This window comes from Amphiura filiformis, chromosome 5 (genome assembly GCF_039555335.1).
Source record: "Amphiura filiformis chromosome 5, Afil_fr2py, whole genome shotgun sequence".
NCBI lineage: Eukaryota > Metazoa > Echinodermata > Ophiuroidea > Amphilepidida > Amphiuridae > Amphiura > Amphiura filiformis.
The window spans coordinates 68,288,631-68,311,613 of NC_092632.1; the positions used below are offsets into that span (position 1 = coordinate 68,288,631).

General features: G+C 36.5%; 1 protein-coding gene across 1 annotated transcript in view; it reads right to left on the reverse strand.

Moving 5' to 3' along the window:
* LOC140153605 (leucine-rich repeat-containing protein 9-like) overlaps positions 1 to 22,983 on the reverse strand; it is a 56,835-nt gene that overhangs the window by 22,682 nt on the left and 11,170 nt on the right. Inside the window, 15 exon segments of the mRNA XM_072176391.1 lie at positions 441 to 618; positions 2,289 to 2,555; positions 5,042 to 5,173; positions 6,506 to 6,565; positions 7,168 to 7,354; positions 9,296 to 9,432; positions 10,508 to 10,685; positions 12,989 to 13,118; positions 13,121 to 13,178; positions 14,824 to 14,947; positions 15,845 to 16,024; positions 16,781 to 16,912; positions 20,047 to 20,288; positions 21,522 to 21,677; positions 22,621 to 22,803. Coding sequence (XP_072032492.1) covers positions 441 to 618; positions 2,289 to 2,555; positions 5,042 to 5,173; positions 6,506 to 6,565; positions 7,168 to 7,354; positions 9,296 to 9,432; positions 10,508 to 10,685; positions 12,989 to 13,118; positions 13,121 to 13,178; positions 14,824 to 14,947; positions 15,845 to 16,024; positions 16,781 to 16,912; positions 20,047 to 20,288; positions 21,522 to 21,677; positions 22,621 to 22,803 — 2,344 coding nt within the window.

Genomic DNA, 22,983 nt, shown 5'->3' on the forward strand with positions numbered 1-22,983 from the left:
GGGAATTTTTACATTTTTGTCCAATTTCACTGAAAAATTGGAGAGGGGGCTTTTATTTACAGAGGGAGCATTTAATACAGACAATACGGTAAATAGAAACACAATGTTTATTGACATAGCTGTATCAACAATTTTCCTCACTGTCTCTGTGGAATCAAATGAAAGTATCTCCCTCTACAGGGGAAAGAAGAATTACGCATCGCACACTAGCACAATTAAACATGAATTTACAAATGGAAACATTACATGCATAGGCAGATAGATATACCAGAGTAAAAACTCCGGACATACCTGCCTGTGCGGGGACTCGAACCCCAGACCTCTCGCTTGTCTGGCGAGCGCTCTTACCACTGAGCTACACAGACTGTCCCTGATAAACAGGACTCAAGTCTGGTACTTATCTCCCTCTCATATTACAAACCATATTATTCCACACTTGCCTTCTATCTTATAGATACAGTTATCCTCTAACGACACCTCTTCTAGTTGAGCACAATGGTCCAGACCTTCAACTTTGGTGAGGTCATTGTCGTTAAATGATGCCCATCTTAGATTGACCAGTCTCTCCAGGTTAGACAATTTGCTGATATGCTGACCATCAAGGTTCAACGTTGTTACCTGCAATATATTTATGGTATTGTGATATATCGGGGTTAATCAATACGCCCATCCCTACAAATGATTAATACGGACCCGAGATCACCCATGACGTTGCCTTCAACCTTTTGTTAATCACCGGACTCTATACCATTGCCTGGTAAGTCCCATCTAAATACATAATAGGTATATCTGGTAATATTAACCCTAACTCGGTAAAATCTTACAAAGAAAACCACTGTGCATGCATGCATTGCAATCAGCGTAAGTCATATATCCAGGGAATCACTGGCCGGGCCAGCCAAACCCCCGTAGCTACATGTCGGTGATCTTGTGCGTGTCACCTGAGGGGTCTAAGGTTCGAATCCCGGGGTGCCAAGTAAAGAATTTGTTTATCTTCTCTCCTTTTTTGTTCCTCCTTTCCTTTCTGATAGCCAAAAACCATGTTTAGCATTAGGGTTAACAACTCAAAATATTCTGGAAAAGTGAAGACAAAAGAGAGACAGGAAGTAGTACAAGCTGGTAATACTTGCAATTGCAATGATATAAAACAAGCCCAACAAAAAAAAAGTCAGGAATAGGAAGAAAGAAGGAATGGAGTTAAAATCTCATCAAAATGATGGGAAACTCAATGACATGACTTCAATTTGCCCATTTTATAGGATAGGAACTAGTCAGGTATCAAACATGTTTTAGAAGATCAAACAAATGTAGGTAACTTATACTAATGCCAAATACACTTTCTCTTCCCCTAACCCTAACAGCCCAAGGTCATTTTGGTGACTGGAAGGGAAAGAAGGAAGGAATAAAGAGAGAAAACAAACAACGAAGTTGTTTACCCTGCGTGGGATTCAAACCCGACACCCCTCGCATGCCAAGCACTAGGTCGGCGACACTTAGCCATGGGTCTTAGGAAACCGTGCCTATATATCACTTAGGGTGATTGCGTCATCACATCATGTGGGATGCATGCACGCCCAGTTCATATATCAAGTAGTATTTTGTAGTACCTGGGACTGTTAGGGTTAATTAAGCCTATATTGAGTTTCGATAGTGGTCAACTAACCCCAACGGCCCAAGGGCTTTTTGGCGAATGGAAGGGAAAGAAGGAAGGAATAAAAAGAGATTGGGTGGAATTCGAACCTGACACCCCTCACATGCCAAGCCACTAGGTCGGCGACACTTAGCTACAGGTCTTCAGCTAGCTGAAAGCGTGCCTATATATCACTTAGGGTGATTGCGTCATCACATCTACACGCACAGTGCATATACCAAGTAGTATTTTGTAGTACCTGGGGTTAACTTAAGTTAATAAATGTTTAATTTTACACATTGTCTTTTGTTATTGTAGTTTCGCTTTCAAATTTCATGAAAGTATAATCTTAAAGCAGTATCTATAGACCACTTGACATGTGACGCCATTGCCCGGCAGTATGAGCGCGAATTATGGCAATTTACATTATTCTTTGCCCTGCAGTGTGCGTACGCATCATAGTTTGCTCAGGACGCATGCATTTTAAATCGCCCACCACATTTCATATAGTACAAGAAAGCCATTGAACAGTGTAGCGGTTCGTTCAAGCATATCGATAGACCAGTCCCCCCGCCGTTGATGATAAACAATGATGTCAAGTGGTCTATACCTTTCTCATTCTTATAACCTGGGAATACCTCAACAAATCTAAGCTTACTTTGCTATACCACTGGCTATCATTCTCACTGAGTCTATCTGGCTTGTTACGGCTAATCTGAGTAAGCAACTGAGCGCACGATGCAAGATTCAAACTTCTGGGTCTGATCGTGTCTGTTCTTGTGTGCGCTAATAAAGACACCTGGGAGATACGTGAACCGGCTGCCATACGTAAGGCTGCTGTTGCTTCACTTTCAGTTACAGGCTGACCGTCAAGGGTAGAGAGGGATTTGAGACGACCAATAGCTCGCAGTCTCAGACCTTCAGGCTGTAAGACAAAAGAGAAAGAATATGTGACCTGTTCTGACAAAAATATACCAAAATTATATACATAACATCAATACTTTTCAAGATATGGATAATTTGATATAACTTGATATCTTTGCTGAATGGCTATTCTGAGTGATTCTGGCTCATTAGTTGCCTGCTTTACACAAGATTGAATAGGGGTTATCATATTTCAACTGTCAATTATTGATTAAATAAACCTATTTTTAATAAGCACTTTCAAGGATTTCAAAGTCCGCTCAGTCCCAAGGTCAAATACAGTGAAGTTGAAAATTCCAAAATTTGATTTTGTCATCTTTAAAGGCCTATAACTCAAAAACATGCCTGCCGACTTGTTCAGGGTTTTGTAGGAGCCGGTCACATATGTGATATATATTTGAAATATATTATGTAAATACATCCTTATTAAATTTCTACACAATATGCAGAGAATTTAACATGTGTACATGTTTCAACATCTTTCATAAAGACCTCTATATCCAGATAAGTAGCCTTTGAAGAGCACATGCATCTTAAACTTTTATACCTTTATTTATATGCTTTAAATCATTTGAAGTCTAATTCTTTGTTATATACTGCGCTATGAAGAGCATAGGCCTATATAGTATCTATTGGTGTTATATAACCCCTTATTCACAATGTTCATGTTTGCCCAATTTTAGCACTTTGTCAATCACTGCAAAATTACACTTCTTCTTCATCCCAATTTGTTCCTTTATAGGCCATTCATCGATTACACCGACTTTCAGAAAATGGCACTCTATTGCTCTGATTGACCCAAGTGCCCCATTATTGAGCGATATACGCACAGCTTTGAGTTCCCTTTATGAGCGCTGCTCTGCGTCAACCAACGCTTTGACGCGTAATCGGCCAACCAGATTACTGATCTGTTGTTATGATTGCGAGACGATTGAATTAGCCAATCAGAACCCCACTTCCGTGTTTACACTGTGTGCACTCTCAAAATGTAAGCAAGTGCTATTCTTCTCTACCAGCAAGTGTAGTCTCATCATAGCCGATTAAGAGCAGTTGGACTACATATCGTCAGCCTACTACGCACAGCGTCCGTCATCATCCCTATATCTTTGTGTCAACAATTGCCGTGATAGTATGATGAATCCTCTTGTTTTTCAACAGCTATGTATGGCGATTTTGTTCGAGATAGGCCGAGCGACTCAGGCTAAGCATACCATTTTACACACGATATGAGATTAAACAGAGCCTGCCACACAGTTTCTATTCTATGTTTTTACGATTTGCGCATGATCAGTATCCCATATGATATTTCTATTACAAAAAAATTTGATTTGTTGTCAGGTAAATCCCAGGTTTTATTTTTAATACACTAACTGGGAATTAAATACACTAATTAGCGGGGACCGGTATTTTGCTGTGGATATATTTTACTGCATTTTATAAGTAACAATTTTGATCTTCAAAATAAAAATAGTGATATATTCAACTGTTTGAGAATTCCATTCTATAAAGGAACACATGTATTAGAAATTTAAATCACAAGTCATACAATACACACAATGCCACTTTCTTTATCTGCGTCAATAATAGAATATTGATTTCAATCGAATACATCGCTCCATTTTCAGTTTGTAGTTCACCACTGAGCAATCCAGCGATTGATTGCTAGCCAATCAGATAGAACTCCTTTTCTTTCGTTCGGTGAAATACCACTCGCCCGTCACTCACCAACAGAGTATTAAGTTTATATTTATAATATAGGGTGTCGACACTGTGCTACGCTAATTGCCTAAGTCATTTTTTTGTAATTTTGAGAACAAAGAGACAAAATGTGGTTCAAGCATGCATCAGTTGCGTAATCACCCTAATTATTTCGGATTATTCCCTTTCATTTGTATCATTATCATTTGTTCTTATGCAAAGATTGGTGAATAAATATGTTTAAATGCATGCTTGAATGAACCATATTTTGTACTTTGTTCTCAAAATTAGAAAAAATGACTTAGGCAAAAAGCGCTAGCAGGCTGATGATATTTCAATAATGAGGTATAACTACTTCAGATTTGAACACTATTATATTAGGACTACCATTGGTGATGCTTATTTACAGCATCACTTACCAACCACACTAACAGACCTGACACATATTTTGTCATTTGATTTTTATACCTATATTCAGGTAGGTGATACTTGAGCAATGCTCTCACTACTCCAACCAATCCACCAGCTCACCCTCACTCTATCATTGTTGGCCTGCCACCCAGGGTCCAGTGATTTTTTTTTTTTTTGGGGGGGATTGGGGGCATAGTAATTTCAGGGGCAAAATCAACCAATTTTGTGAAAACTTGCCGCAAAAAATGGACATTTTTGTAGTTTGGGTTTTTTACTGGGGGGGGGGGGCAAGAAAAATATTGGGGGTGGGGTGGGGAAGAAATGCCCCCCCCCCATAGTGCCACCACTGCTGCCACCAACTCGTCCTGTTTGGCTTACCTTCTGCCAATTGTTATGCCTCAAATCCAGGCACGTCAGACTTGGTGAATGCTTTCTCAAGATGGATAAATCATCTCTTGTGTTGGTAAAATCATTCCAGCTCAAATCTAGGGTCTTCAATTTGGTCATACCCTGCACCAATAAAAGAAATAAGAGGATGACTACACTAAACAGGATGAAATCAGTGAGAATGTTTTCTTTGCTTAGATTAAAAAATACCCGTTATTTGCAACCTGGTATATTTTGATTAGCTAGTATTAAATCGGCGGGCCTTATAACATCGTGGATTAATATCAAAATATTTTATTTTGAGAATTGTCTTGTGAAATCTCGCCAGAAGCATCTCAAATTATTAATTCAAGTCCTATACTTTGTCTACTTTCTTTAACACACATAAGATAGACCAGACAGGTCAACTAATAGTACTCTTAACGTGGGTCTACTTTAGTGGTTAAAGCCTACCATTTCCCGCCTATTACAAGCTGATCAAACTATAGTAGTTTATTTGGTGACGTTTAAAGGTGGGTAACCTGATTGACAGCCTCAACCCATCAAAATGCAGATTTTGGTATCAGGTGAAAGCTCATATTTTTCTCATTAACATAATTGAAATTAGGCTTTTCAAATCGGTATATTTCCGGAGAAATCATCAAAAAACTGCTGAACTAGCCTTTACTGTGGTATACCACGTTTGAGACTAATTCAACCATGTCAACAGTTTTTTGATGATATCTTCAGAAATACACTGATTTGGAACTCCTAATTTCAATGAGAAAATTAGAATCTCTCATTTGATATCAATTTATTACATGATCATGATGATTATCATTAATAAAAACACTGTCGACCTACCAGTATCACACTGTATATATGTCAGTTATTCTATAAGGAATTAGTCACATTTACAAGGAAAATGTGTGTGTTCTTTTTGCATGAATGTTTGCAAAGGATAAAATTTTATGTTATACACAAGTTTTAAAGAATTTGATTTTCCAAATATATCAGGTCACCTTCCTTTAATGAGAACTAACTTAGATGTTCACCAAAAGTGGATTTTACACACAGATCAAGTTCCCTAAACAAAACATTAGCAAGACAAACGTAACTTAAAAAGGTAAAGGTGGTACCGCTGCAATGGTTACATGCAGAGGTGCCCAACCTCAGCATTTGGGCCAGACTCCCCTGAATCATTGTAGGGTGTTCACCACTCTTCCTATGCAATGAGTTTGTATTTACATTCCAAGTACTACATGCCGGCACCCATTTATACAACTGGGTGTAGAGAGTTAACAGATGTAAAGGACCTTGTCTATGTGTATAAGTATATGGTTCAAACCTGCTACCTTCTGATCATGAGTTAAAGCTTATAGCCCTGTGGCACCGTGTCAAGCTCATAGCCCTGTGACACCATGCCAAGCTCATAGCCCTGCGGCACCGTGACAAGAAAATTCAATTGTTACTTACTCTTAAACCATCCAGTGTGTATAGCTTGTTGAAGCTGGCATCCACATATTCCAGTTGTTGCTAGAAATTACAAAGATAAGACCAAAGCTTTTAGAATATTTTACAATATTGTCAACAAAGCAATTTTCCTGATTGTTGACAAGCATGGACCAATTGTCAACAAAAAACTAGTCATTAAAATTTTTGCCATGGAATAAATTCTAGGTATAAAAAAAAAGTAATCATTGAGCACAAGATGACAATGATATGGTGGAATAATAGATTTCTTTGTAGTGGTAAGTTACTGGTTTGATTATGTATAGTTAATAGTAATATTTTAATAAAATAAACGACGCATAATGTGGTCTCTGAACTTAATATTTTGACTTTATTGGTGTATTGCTTTGTCGACAACTGATACTTGTTGACGTCGGATCTTGAGATTTGATAATCGTCGATAAAAAAATCATACTTGACAAAAATTCTGTTATGCAATTATTACCAAATGTCACCAAAGAATCCGTCAAATACTCCATTCCATTCCAGTACTAAATTGATTGCCATGTCAGACAACGCCCACAAAGGTTCAAGGAAAGGTAGGTTTTGTCCCGCAACTAATTAATTAGGCTCATTGTGGTCAAACTTATAAATAAATCAATACCTAATCAGTATAACTCACATACCATGTGTCCGATGTCATCTAGCTTGGACAAATCATTGAAACTGACAGTCAGTCTCTGTAATGATGTCAGTGATCCTATGTTTTTCAGTTTGGTCAAACCATTGCCATGGAGATTGAGAACTTTGATGGTGGACAGAGTTGGTGCTTTGCCAAACTTTAACAAGAGGTCCTCTGTTAGAGCTACTAATCTGTGGGTATAATCAGTATCATATCAAATCAACATGGTAACCTTCTCAATACAATCCATTTCCAATTGGTTCATACATAGTACTTGACAGATTTCTTCAACAGACATATTTACACCTATATAAAATATATGAAATGTTAATAACATTTGAATTCATCTATTAACTCTCTCTCTGGTTTTATAACCCCCCCTAATGTTCAAGAAAGTATTTTTGATAAGATCGTTGAAAGCTTATTTGAAAATGGCAAAATTACCATTCATACACTATTTTGAAAACACAGGACGGACCTGCCAAAACTGAGAGCTTTTGGACTGATGCTTTAAATATGGATCAGGATACGGATTGGAATGAAGTTCATAATAATAACTTTTCTTGCAGTATTGAAACTCAACTTAGGGCTTTTTTTTTTATTGTGTTTCACAGAGCAATTTGCACAAACAAGTTCCTTCATAAAATTGGTAGAATTGATTCCCCACTTTGTGGTTTTTGTAATAATTCTGAGGAATCTTTGGTTCATTTATTTTGTGATTGTGATAAAATCAAATGCTTGTGGAACAGTCTGACCCAATTTATTGAAAGCAAAACTGGAGATAATATTACAATTTCTAACTACCAAAAATGTTTGGGATTAATGTTAATGACTCTGAGCACAGAATTGTAATCAATTTTCTTGTATTATGTTTGAAGTTTTATATTTATAGATGTAAATTTCAAAAGACTTCTCCCAATTGCCAAGCTTTTAGGAACTTTGTGAGATTGAAACTTAAAGCCATATTATAACATTTGCTGAGGAGAACGCCCTCAAAAAAATTTTTAATTCAGGTTTTTACACGATTGTAATGTACTTTACTAAACAAAGATTCTCTGCAAAAATCAAAACTTTAGGTGCTGTAGTTTTGTCAAAATCCGAGATTTTGAATAAACCGCCTGAATCAGCGTTTTATTATTACGATAGAAATATTAGTCGAGAGCGTATGCGATGTCAACACAGTACTACGTACACGGCGTGCAGGACACACACACACACGCCAGAGGGTCGTACCATATTACAACTGCAGACGCCGGCGTGACATGCATTGGCGCTAGTTGTAAATTCCGATTTTCTTTGCTTTACCTCACTTGTTCGGCTCAAAATTAAAGGGACATATCTGACAGTAAATGCTAATATTTTATTGAAAATTAATACTAATCTATTTTTAAAAAAATGTTATAATATGGCTTTAATACAGAATATAGGATTGCTGAAGGTCAAGGTAAATTGGGCAAACATTTTAAGAAATTTACATTTGACCTTAATGAGGATTAAGGTCACTTTGCCTGCCAATCTTTTTTTACTTTCACTTCCTCATTTTTAAACCTTTTTTTCTCACTCTACACCTGATGAAAATAACATGGGAAACTTGTCCTTTTGTCTGTGTCTTTGTTGTTTTGTGGTGTTTGTGTTCGTTTTGTTTTGTCCTTTTTGGTGTTTAAAAAAAATTATCATAAAATCAGCCATCTTTTGTTTTGTGAACTGAAATTTGTTAATAAATCATAGACAGTAACACTATGGCTGTCGAGAGATAAAAAAAAACTCTCTCTCTCTCTCTCTCTCGGGTGTCTCGACAAGTCTCAAATTTTGTTTTAAAAAGTCAAAAATTTAAGAAATGTAAAATTTCACGACCATCTGTGCCATCGTGTTGTGCACTTGGGCAAGGCGCTTTACCTCAATTGCCTCTCTCTTCTCTGTTAGGAATAAAGTCCATGCATTGAGCGCCGCCCAAAGGTAGGCCTATGAGCATGCCTTGGGCATTGTATGGCAGCTGACATATTCTAATGACAGCGGAATAAATGTACAGCCCTTTGGTACATATTAAAGACGCTATATAAATGTCGACATTTATTTATTTATTTATTTTTTTAAACAATATCCATGTTCAACATCAAGGATAAGCCACTCACCTAGGTCTAGGCTGAATTTCTGGATCCATTTTCAGCACATCATCATCATCTTTTGGATCATATGCCCTAACAAGATTTCTCTTTCTCTCTCCTGGTTTCATGTCATCTAAGGCAAGAAATGGCGAAGGAGGCTTCTCCTGTACAAATAAAGATGGATCAATAATCACAGTAATGTCTGGTTCATTTTCAAGTACTAATGTAAAAATTCTTCTTTCTGTGAACTTCCATCATTGGTATCAAGCTACAATAGGTCATGGAGTTGATCCCGAATTGCATGTACGGAAAATCACCATCAAGGTATGCCGTCCCTTTTTCAGTCAGTCACCCCTGTGGAAAATTTTTTCTACAAAGGGAGTATGAGTTTTGAATGGAATAGACAATTGGGTAACTTCCATTTGAAATACTCCAGTTGTGGAAAATATAGGTAAAGCCATAATACAGGGTTTCAAAATGATTAACCCTGACCAATTACATTTGAAAACATACTCCCCCTGTGGAAGATACTTCTAAAATCTTCCACAGGATATTGTGGATTTTAAATGGAATTACGTAAATGTTTGCCTAATGGCGCACCTGAGCTCCTTTGACTTGGGGTAAATTTCATGTACAAATAGAGAGCTCCCTCCTCTAAAAATCCTAACAAGAATTAAGGGTACGTGCCCTTAAATTTTGATGGTGGGATTTTTATGGGAGGGCACTTTTAGTTTGTGTCTTAAATTCCAGTTATGTCAAGGGAGCCCATAGCGCCATTAGGCGAACGTTTAAAGTAGTCCATCTGCATTTTGCAGAGTAAATTGAAATACCAAAATGCAAATTTTGATGTATTTTAGAGTATTCTGGTTTAGCCCATCACAATTGTCCTTTAAAAGGAGGATTTTGTGATCCTAGCATTCTCTTTTTATGACATTTTAGTAGATATCCACAAAAAAGCTTATTCTCAAAATTTCAGTTGATTCAGATTTTGGGTTTGCGAGTTATGCATGATTTAGTGTATTACAATGCTCCGTAGGCCACTGTTGTAATTTCGTTCTGGTGCACCAGAACGAAATTCAAATTTGCCGATATTTTTGCTAAACGAATCAATTTGCAAGACATTATGTAGCCAGAGGTTTCCAGTGGTATAAAAATCTCAACTTTTTTTGAGAAAAGTGGGGGGGATTACGAAATGCCCTTTTAATATCTGGTGTACAAGGAAAATATTCCTTGACTTACCTTAGTAACATACTCAAAGTCAACGACATACTCAGGCAGTACTAACTCATGATCAAAGACGAACCATTCGCATTGTCTGGCCACACACTCGCACACTGGGTCCTTTTCCTTGTCTGACAAATTATACTGCTTGGGTCGGAAGACTGAATCTGCATTGGGATAATACTGTCTCTTGATTCTAGGGGAGAACAAAACAAAAATTGCAAAATCAGAGTCTTAATTTGTCCTAGAAGTTTCCAAATTTATAACTCTCTTTTTGATCACCCAAGTGTCAGGTTTGGATATGGCACTTGCTAGTTGGAAACGGTGAGTTATTATGGCTAGGCGAGTTGCATCATGGATGTTAGATGCATGCCTGTGTCCAGCTATAAATATGACCTCTCTAAATATCAATAAAATGCATATTTTAAGGGATGGGGTATGAACGTTTGGACAGTATTTATTGTGGGACATTAGAGCACATCAGACATATCAAACTGCATTTTGAATACTTAAGAATGTCCTTCTGATATCAAATAATTTTGATTTTTGAAATTCGCAATGTAATACACATTTTATGGCAAATGATTAAAATTGATATTTTGATATTTAACAGTACTCAAAGTAAACTTTATAAATCTGATGATTTATTCTTAAAGTGTATGTAGGTGCGATGAAAAGTCGATGATCAATTGAAAATTTTGACCTTTCGTATTGAAGATATGGATTTTTTTTCCCAAAACACCAAAAATCCATATCTTCAATATGAAAGGTTAAAATTTTCAATTGATCTTCGGCTTTTCCTCCCAGCTATATACATTTTAAGAATATATCATTAGATTTATAAAATTTACTTCGAGGACTGTTATATATCAAAAAATGTGAAAAATATCAAATTTTAATAATTTGTATTATTTCGTGAATATCAAAAAATGAAAATTATTTGATATCAGAAAGACATTCTTTGTATTCAGAATGCAATTCGATATGTCTGATGTGCTCTCATGTCCCACAAAAATACTGTCGAAACGCTTCATTCCAGATCCCTTAATAAAACTTGAATTATCAAGCAATTTGTAAAAATATATCAATAATATCTGGACTATTTGAAATGACGGTGGACCAGTGAACTACAGCTACTGATCCAGTCAAGACTAACAAGTAAGTCGATCATTACGAGTCCTAGAATGTGGTATCTCCTAGCTTGCTATATAAGATATTCAAGAGTTAGACTAGTGTAAAGACTCCATTTGTGGTAATTAAGCATGCATTTTAAGTTGGGCCAGTAAATAAGGCAAAAAAAAATTGTTTGGTTGTACTACAACTGGTGCAAAAAGGTAAGGTGTTATATGTGTGTGACATTTGTGGGTTAATTTTTTTTCTCAGTTAAAGGGAGAGTAATGGGAGACCTTTTTCTGACTTTTAAGTCCAAAGTCCAAAGTATACCAGGGAGAGCGTGGCGCAATGGTTAGGGTACTTGCCTTTAGTGCATGAGGTCCCGGGTGAAGATTTGCTGGGATATTGACTTGGAAAAAAAAGTCTGAAATTAATTGGCAACTTCTGTAGATTAGATTCAGACTTCCGCTCTCCCCATGGTTCATTTAGAATTGGGTAAATGAATCATGAAAGTACTCCGTCCTTCGGAGGGGACGTTAAGCCGTCGGTCCCGTGTACAGAGAGCCATACCTGTACATGTATCTCGCAGCCGGTTTCGAAAAGAGTAGGGTGTTAACCCCTGACTGTTCCCAACCCGTCCCGGTGTTCAAATGGACCCCAATGGAAATAAGCTTCAATAGAGGCTTTCTTGGGTTATCCAGGGTTGTCAAAACCCGAACAAATCAAATCAAAAATATAACTATACACTTTTAGAAAGGAAATGAGTCCAGGATTCATATACATGGTAACGTCATATTTAAACAAAAATACACTTTTTTTATCCCAATTTTTGTGTGACAATATACAAAAAAATCAGTTCTGAGTAGGATTTTTCAGTTAGCTTTTCATAAAGTAGAGCCATAACATTAGGGAAGGTAATTTTATTCTTTGGAAATTTGCCAAAATTTTAGAAATATTGTAAAAAAAAACATGTAAAAACAGCAATTTTTTCACTCTATTCAACAAAAACTTGCACGTAATGGTGTATATTCTGTTTAAATATTGAGAAAACATTCCCTAGCACTAAACGACAGTGCAAGAAGTTTACCTTGTGCTTGTCTATTTTTTTAGTTATCTTGTCACAAAAATCGTACAAGGTTGTCAAAAGTGAACTTGATGTTTTCGTAAAAAATTGTCAAAATTATGCACAAAATGCCTTTATATTTTAAAATGGTAAAATGGTAAGACTTCTGTGCAAAGCTAATCCTATCCTGTTTTACACAAAGGGTAAACTTAAAATGTGTGAGTCCGATAGCAAATGCTTGGAAAGTGGAAACTTGTAAGTGGAAAAGCCCACGCTTTTTCTCAATACACATATAACACCACAAATCCCTACACTCCACTTACGGCAGTTTAGCATCCATGGCTGGCAGACTTTTACCCAGGTACACCTTACATATGACCAGTTGACCACTCCTAAATGGACATGGATCTGAGTAGGGTTCTTGCTGTGCTTTCTTCATTAGATGAGCCATACGGGTTTGTCACTGATCCCAACACTGTTTGCTAGTGGCACTGCACCACAACGACCAAGTTGCTGAATATAGAAATGGGAATAAAATGATTTGTTTGAATTTGAAAGAGCTTAAATAAGAGGTTCATGCATCCATCTTAATAACATACACAACTTCAAAGTACTGCACACGTGAAAACATTTTTGAAAGGCTTACTTATTATACGAATTTCATAAATGGGAGTTAGGTAGCCAATAGCATGTAAATGTATTTATTTGACATAAGTTTTACAAAAATATTAGCATGTGTAAAAAAGTTCTCTTTGTCAAAACTTGTGAACAATCCTGCACCCTAAAGAAACAACTTAAATAGTATCATAAGAGGTCTGACATAAATTGTAAGTATTTGACTTTCATATTTTTGTTGGTTGGTTTATTACTTTGTTTGATTTTAACAAATTAAATAAACTAGAATCATTGAAATACATACGGTAAATGACATGTATTGAAATCTGTTTATTCTGCTTAGGTATGAGAGCACACAATCCATTCTCACTGTAGTGGGGCTGCCCCACTCTGGCCCTACTCAAATCTGGTAGATGTTTGCTAAACAAATGGTGGAAACAAATTACCCAGTATTTACTCAATTGGAATTGATAAATTGATACCGGCATCCCAACACCAATTGGGAACTACTACGGTTAGAATGAGGCCAATTAGGCCTAAAAAAAAAATTGTTTGATTGGCGTAACATAAAAAAAAAATTTTAGGGTGGGTAGGTCGATTCTTTTTTTTTTTTTTTAAACTTTTTAAGCTGTAAATTTCGTTTAATAAAGGCTTTGGAACTTTTTTCCTTCTTTTTTAAAAATTTATTTATTTTTATTTTCTTTTTTAAATTTTTTTTTTTTTTTTTTTTTTTGCAAAAAATAAATAAAAAAAGTTAGGGTCGCGCCTAATTTTAGGGTAGGTCGGGTTACGCCAATCAAACAATTTTTTTTTTTAGGCCTTAGTGTTGGGACGCAGGTATTAATTCCATTTATTGCATAATTTGTTCTGTAAAATATCCATTATTTATTTGGCAAATATCTACTAGATTTGAGTGAACAGCCTCAGTTGATTGAGGCCGGTTTGTGTTGTCATACCTCAGATGAATTCTTACACAGTACATGCTTGAATACTGGCTGTCCTTACTAATGGGCTATTCCATTTAAAATCCACATATTTCCAAAATCTTCCACAGGGGGAGTATGTTTTTCAAATGTAATTGGTCAGGGTTAATCATTTTGAAACCCATACTCCCTCTGTATTATGGCTTTACCTATATCTTCCACAACTGGAGTGAGTATTTCAAATAGAAGTTACCCAACTGTCTATTCTATTCAAAACTTTTACTCCCTCTGTGGAAGACTTAAGCTAAATCTTCCACAGGGGTAGTGTGGACTTTAAATGGAATAGCCAAATTGATGCTATAGTCTGTACATCTTCCTCGAGGCAGTAAAGTGAAATCAAATTTTGTGATTTTCTCAAAAACTGCTTGTTTTTGAATGAATCTGTTATGCTAGATAAATTCCTTGTGTCATTTCCTTTCTGAAAATGAATACTTTTATATACTTCTCATCATTACATTTTTAGAGATACAATAAAAAATAATATCTAAATTACTGACTCGAGGAAGGTACACGGACTATACCTCTTGTGATTTTGTACATTTCAGTTAAAGCATACATACCGCATATGTTTCTATATCCATCGGTCCTTCTTCAAGGATCTTCATGGGTTGATTTTCGCCACCTGGTAATTCCGGATCCCAGATGAAGAACAAATATTCCTGAAGCTTCTTCAATGATGTGTTTCTGAAATAAAATAAATAGAAATGTTTGCCATTTCAGTTTCAACAACTCCTCCTATACCTTTGTACAGGAGCCAACCGTTGTTAAACCGTGATGAATCCACACTTTTACTGTAAGCGTATACGCCGAACGCGAAATGCTGCGTTCTGCGAGAGCGCGTAAAATTCGCCATGCCTGGAACCTTTGTGCGTATGCAAGCTTACACGTTGAATTCAGTATTTTTCAGGTAGCGGCTAAACTTTGCCGTTTTATTCTGTAGTTTTATTGCTGATATTAACCATGTTAACAGAGAAATCATCGAAGTTCTTGTAAGACTTAGTGACAATGATTAACTAACATTTTCTCCTAAAATAATCGTGAATTATACGATCTTTAGCTTCTTTTCGTTGTTGAAAGGGATTCAATCTTGTTTCACCGTTGTTCATCACCGTTTAACAACTCGTGTCCGGCGCGTCTGCGTGGTTTACCGCTCGGGCAGCTAAAGCTGCCCTCGCGAAGTAAACCACGCAGACGACGCGGCCGCATCGTTGTTAAACGGCGATGAACAACGGTGAAACATGATTGAATCCCTAATTGTATCACTACATTTAAATGAGAAACCGACAAATAAGCATACAAAAGTAAAAGAAATACTGTGACTCTTTTGAGGAGAAAACTTCATGCAAGAAGTGGTTGAAAACAAATCTAGAAAAGGTGTGAGGGAAGTGAGCATCTAACTTTTATAACGAATACGAGGGATCGGGTAATATGTATGGGGTATCATCCCCCCTTTTTTTCATTTGTTGCACTTTTATCAATTTTATTTGTTATAAATCCAGAATACTTGCTCACATTGAAAAAAATCCGAAAATCTGGATTAATCAGAAAAACTTACATCATTGAATTCTTAAAAGACCGTACCTGCTGAGTGCTGGCGACTCATCATCATCAGTTATCGACGCCAACCTGTGATCAAACCTATAACGTAGCATCCTATTGTGTACTCTGGTGATTCGATGAATCTTAATGCCCACAATGCCATGCTGCTTGTAGTCTGCAGCGCAGAATCGTGACAAGATTAGATCATGACAAGAGGTAAACCTTAAATAAATCATAGTCAAAAATACAATCATTATAAGCCCTATCGGCATTGTAACTTCCGGTTTCGCTGAGCAGTTTTGGGACGCTTTGAACTCTGACATATTGGGGAAATTGCTTTAATTATTATTCATTAATTTACTATTGTAACTATGTTATTATTGAAAATATTTTAAATAATTAATTTATGAAATAACCATGTTATTTTTTTTTTTTTTTTCATTCTGGTAAAACATTTTAAAAATATTTTGCACGCTCAAAAAAGCAAAGTGTCCCAAAACTGCAAAAACTGTCCCACGATACATTGCAAATTTTAATGCCGATTTGGCTTATTATGTAAAGTGTTCAGAAGTTTTTTTAAGTAGAAAGAAATCTTTTCTTCTCAATCTCAAGTAACAAAAAAATTTACACAATTTATTCATGTCATGATTTTTGAGCCTCAAGTCTGATATCCAAATGATGCAAGGTAAATTAACCCATGATAACTACCTGCCTATTGGTCAAAAAGTAGTTTACACTATCGATTGGACCAATCAGCAACATCTTTAGAATAATTTCACCACCGAAACAAATCTTTATTCTGATTGGTGATTCCAATGACGATATCATGCAATTGGCTTGTAGATTGGCATGTAGTGCTCAGGGGGTTAATATTCATATTCTGTTCAGCCTGATACCCAATGAATAATAAATATATTTGTTCAGATTTAGCATTTAAAATTCATTGCTACAAAGTGTTTGTGAACATCTCCTACTTACCACACATCATTTGAATTGCCGTCTTCAAATCGTACATTGCCTCCTGTCTCCAGCTCCGTCAGAAGTCTCTTTGTGGCAACATCTGTGGAATGTTTCACTTGAGCTACGGCTTCATTGTAGTACTGGTTGAACCTGATGGATAATCATGCAAGATTGGTAAAATATTTATATAAACATTGAAACAACAAGAGCATGATGAAATGAATGAGGTATTCTTTCCCAATATGCTTCATGTTCTTGTATTCAATCTATAAGGACATTACTTTAATGCTGGTTACATATTTTCCGACCGCTTGCCGCTTTGAAGATGATTTTGCTTCACTGCGCAGTCGCACCAGAAACGCTAGCGGTGACCAGTGGCAAGCCAATATATCGATCACTCCACCGTTATGCCAAATCACCAGCATCGCTGGGAGTTGAATTCAAGTCAACTCAAAGCGGTGCCGCTCTGACATATGAGAACAAAATACAATTTTGGAGCAATGCTGAGCGACAACAGTGGCTTTCAGAGTCATGCCACTGCCGTTCAGTGGTGTGCTGTTCCGCTTGCAGGCAAGTCTAAGCGTCATGATGAAGCGTCACGCCGCTCAGCGGCAAGCAGCAGAAAGTATGAAACCAGCATAACCAAGATCTGCAGACCACAACAGACAAATAAACACACAGTAAAAGAAGTACTTTCTCATTGATTCACAACAGACAAAATGACATACCAGATTTACGTCAAATAAACGCCTCCGGGTGTTACATTTTCCCAAGGGGGCGTTTATTCAAGGTCAATTTTAGAACGATAATTCCCGTTAAAATCATTAGGTAAACTAAAACACACGCTAAAATGACGAACTATGAACTAGAAACACTGACTTCTGGCTCACTTCCGGGTTTCTGATCCAGATTTTCGCCAATTATTGACGCTATTATGGACCATGTGCACAACTTGGTAAGCTTACTACACAAGATACCATGGAAATATCGGCATTTTTGAAACATCTTGGTTGAAAAAAGTGGTGGGGGCGTTTATTTGAGGGGGGGCGACTATTTGTCGAAATACGGTATGAAATATGTGCCATCCTTTATACTGAACACACTTGTGCATTGTCGTCAGCTTTAGAAAGAGTACATGTAAGACAATATATAACAAAACAAAACAAAGAAAGACAAGGCATACTTTTAAAGGTGAACCTCATTGAAAATAAAGTTATATATCAATGGAAAGCTTATGATGCCAGGAAGCAGAAAAGAATATTTTTTATTTGCCTAACGCACCAGGGCAGACATAATCTCCATGCAAAGATTGGATATTGGCACCCCTAAATTACAAAACGAAATCGTCAAATTGGGCGCTTTTCGATGATGACGCCAGCATGGGGACACACAGTTACTTCCGGGTTTGATTGTAAACACAATGTCCGTGTATTACTGTGGCATGCATCGGGCCAATGCACGAATTCAGTCATTGTCAACTTACTTTACATGAAAAATATCTTCAATAAAATAAGAATAACATGAAGGAAATATCATGATCAAATCAATAATAAAGTGTGTGGATTTAAAAATGGGAAAAGTGCTGGCCGGGGTGATTTGGGATAGGCCAAGCCATTCACGATATGCATAGGGAATGTTACAGTAAAGCACGAAGAGCGAAGATTCGCCAAGAACCGGAATGAAAACAGATTGCAAAAAATAACTGCTAGTGCTACCAGTTCAGATCGTCACACCAAATTGAGATGAACTTATCACATATATAAGGGAACGATTGATCAAATCTCCTGACAGCGCAAGTGCTACGAGGACGAAGCCCCGAAGCGAGTCGCTGTGTTTGTGCATATCCGTCCCTGCCATTTCTTCAGCATCCAGCAGCAATTTACGATCGTGTTCGGTAATCCATAAAACATGAATGTTTCACTTTTTCAGTACCGTACAATGAGTGTACTATCATTAAAGAATCGTGACACAAGTGACAATATTTTAATTTTATTCAGATTTCAGAATTCCATCAAATAACGGTCTACTAAGCCTAAATTGTATTTATTTTATAATAAAGTATCTGCCGAGTATCTGTTTCTTTCAATCGCGATTGTGTGGAAAGAATGTATTACCGCAATGCGCTAAATATGAAAACCTTTATATGAGCTGGATTTGATGAAATCGGCGGTTTTTTTATTATTTTTTTGATTACTTCAAGACGATATTTTTTTTAATCAGATATTTTAAAATGAATCAAGAATAGGGAATGTCACAAACAAGTATTTAATTTGTTATTCGATCATGTTTATTCAGTCCATGACATGAACGGTAGCAGTTAGCATTTGCGCATGGGATTGATCCCAGCCGAAATTCAAACTCAATTACCCAGTTATACCCAGAGTTATGACTGATTTTGTCAAAAAGTTACGGAAAATTTATGTGTTGACAATAATTCTATTATTTTTAATATAGAAGGAACCAGCAACTTGAAGATTCCTCTAATTTCAAGCTTTATTGTAAAAATCAGACTTGCCGGGCAGCTTGCAAAGTACAGGAAGCAAGTCTTGTTTACATGTTTCCGAGTAGGATCACGTGATCAAGTAACCCTGAGCTTACGCCACGAGCATTCTCAAGGTCATAGACGATTGATTTGGGTGCTTTTTGGGCGCCTTAAAAAGACCAAAAATTCAATCGCTTTTTTTATTTTTCAGCTTTATTGGCCATCAAAAAATCGGAAAAAATAATTTTTAGTATCCTGACATCATAAGCTTTCCATTGATATATAACTTTATTTTCAATGAGGTTCACCTTTAAGCACTTCGTGGTGAATGCACCAGCTGCGGCACACGATCAACACAAGCCTATAGTTATTACAAACAAGATAACTTGAGAAGAATTATTTGATTTGATTTTGTACATGCTGCCTGCAATGACTACAATATCCCAATTTACTTGCCTGATGACACCATTACACAAGGCAATATATGGGTGCAGATTCTCCTCGATCCATATCTATGGCTTTTTATACAGGGTACCCGCACCTTGAAGTCTTTAAAATTCAAGGACTTTTCAAGGACTTTCAAGGTCCAAAAGCATGATTTTTTAGGACTTACCACAACACAAAAATCATGATGCGGCTCTCCATGCGGCACATATTAACAATAGTGACTCCACTCCCCAAATTTTGTCAAAATTATACTTTAGGTAAAATCCCAATTTTCACGGACTTTCAAGGCCTTGAAAAGGTGTTTTCAAATTTAAGGACTTTCAAGGACCGCAGGAACCATGTTTATAACACTTACTTCTGATAGGTATCCCCGCATTGCCCACTCCTTTCCTGCAATGCAGCCAGCTTCCCTTGTAATCTCTGCACCTTATCAGCCTTGGTTTCCAACTCTTGCTGTCCGTCACTCTCTGTACCACTCCCATGTTGGTCGTACTCATCCTCCCCGTCATCGTCCTCATTTGGTCTTGGCGCGGGATGTCTGGTCTGTGATCCTCCCTTGGAACGACTGTTAGACATCTCTGCTGTAACTTTTTCAACCTGGAATTTGCAGTAGATGTAACTATATTATTTCTCATGGCCAAATTATAAAATTTATTTTTCATCAAAGATTTTGTTATTACTCCACTTAGTCACCCGTCTTGGTTATTTTCTTTCTCTTTGTCTTACATTCAAATGGTTTCTATTGCCAATGTTCTTGCAATGTTATCATTATGAAAATAAATGTCACGACTTTTGACATTTTTTTATTTATAAAATTTTCTGCTAGACTCCTGCTGGTGAAGCTAAGGATAATAGCCGATGCTCAAACAGAACCAAACTTGACAGTAATCTAAAGTGTTTACATTGGAATTTAAGATCCCATGTTTTTCCTTCTCCTTTGTGTGTCACAAATCAATTAAGGTTGGTCTGAACCCTGGAATTATGGAAACTTTCGGGCTTCATAACTGCTAAATTATTAGTCTAAAGAATATAAAAGTATACATTTTTAGACTGGAAATGACTTGATGAATTCATCTGTGAGGTCCAATTTGGGCCAAAATGCTCATTTTTGGAGAAAATCCCAAAAAAACAGGTTTTTTGGCCCAAATTTTTTTCGTGCAACAACAAAAAAATTGTTTGGCCAAAAACATTTTTTTATTAATTTTTAAAAACTAGATAAAAATATCTAGGGACCGTTTTTTTATTTTTTTGAATTTTGACCAACTTTGAGAAATTTGCACCAAAATGGTCAAAAAATGCAAAGTTTTCAAAAAAATCATAAAAAAGCCTGATTTTCGCCCAAATTTCAAATATTTTTGGTGAAGTTGGTCAAAATTTTTAAAAATGAAAAACGGTCCCTGGATATTTTTATCTAGTTTGTAAATATTTTTTTGGCCAAACAATTTTTTTGTTACGTTGGACGAAAAAATTTGGGCCAAAAAACCCGTTTTTTAGGATTTTCTCCAAAAATGAGTATTATGGCCCAAATTGGACCTCACAGATGAATTCATCAAGTCACGTCCATTCTAAAAATGTATACTTTTATATTCTTTAGACTAATAATTTAGCAGTTATGAGGCCCGAAAGTTTTCATAATTCCAGGGTTCAGACCAACCTTAAGAAATAGTTGCCTGGTGTAGACCCTAACACAACTTCCCGTGTTGAAGAATAAAATGTCATAAAAATAGAATAACCTCTACACCCTTAACACCAACCCTAAACAATCAACATGACCATAAGATACAATGTATTGAGTAAAAAAACACATGAACACACTGACCATATACCTACCTCTTTGATAGCAAAAGCAAGTGTTTTGAGGCGTTCCCTTATGCCCCTAGTTAGTGCTCTCCTCTCCCGTCCCAACTGTTGGATCATATCAGCCATATTACGCTTCAGCGTCTTCACTCTCATGTTATAGTACATCTTCTTCTTCATCACAGTTGTCTGATAACATCAAATTATTATTGTCATTAATAATTAACCTCATGAGAACTACCTGCTGATTGGCCAAAATAAATATTGTATAAGATCATCTGCAAATGCAAGTTTGGCCATAAATAGTTCAAAGCCTAGTCATAATTGGCAATTGTAATGAGAATTTAAAGTTATCAACCAATCAGAAATGCTGTTAGATGACAAATAGTGTCCAGGGGCCCAGGGGGGGTTAAATTATAAGTGAGATAGATTCCTGGGATAAAATGTACAAAGCTACATTTTCACATTTTGAATTCAACCATCCTTGCATATTAACTCAAGATATTTGGAATAAAAATATAAAATATTTTTAATGATCCAATTAATTGAAGTAATGTCCGCTTTGAAATAATTGCGGTGAAACTAATATCCACTCTTAAAATTGTGTGTGAAATAAACATATATCAAGATAAAATATACAAAACACCTGTACAATTTGTCAACCAAGGACACAAAACAGTTTCTTTTTTCCCCCACCACATCGGGAACATTTTCCACTATTTTTTATTTATTTTTTTAAGTAAGTAAGTTGAAGTAAAATAAAATGAACTTGTATGGTACCTACTAATGTGGAACAAACGACCAAATACATTTGTACAATATTTCTAGTTCATTTCATACAAAAAGAGAACTTGGGTAGTCATCAGTTGGACGTGGGTCCTCAGATGCAGCCTGTGTGAAAATACAGTTACATCCTTGTTTACCCCAGAAACATACACAATCATACAGGCATGAGAAGGACTTTTTTGAAAACTGCCTGAAAAAGCAAAAAGCGCATGAATTCGGTCTAAAATGGGCTAAAAATACATAAAAACACGTAAATTTGGACAACATAACTGCCTGAATGCAGGCAAAAGCCTGAAAATTCTCATGCCTGATCACAACAAAAAGAAGAAATTGATGACTAGTTTACCTCAGCCATTTCTCTAAGTGTTTTATTGGAGACATCGTAAGAATCCAGCCTCTCAAGCTGTGGTATGTGATACAGTACATGGGTTGAGTAATTGCACAGATAGCACACTGGATTGGGTGAATACAACGGGTCTTTGAGACCCAATACTTTCAGCCTAGGTATCCTCACCAGGTAAGTTAAATCCTGAAAGAAAAAAGCAGATTGAACACTCTAGAAAATATAAATTGGCCTCAAAAAGAAACTTGCACTGACACAGAAATGCACTGACATGGAACAGTTTCCGGGACCACATTCACAGGCGATTAATTGGAACCCAGCAAAAGAAATCTGCGAGAATGCGTACAAGTTCCTTACACAGGTGAT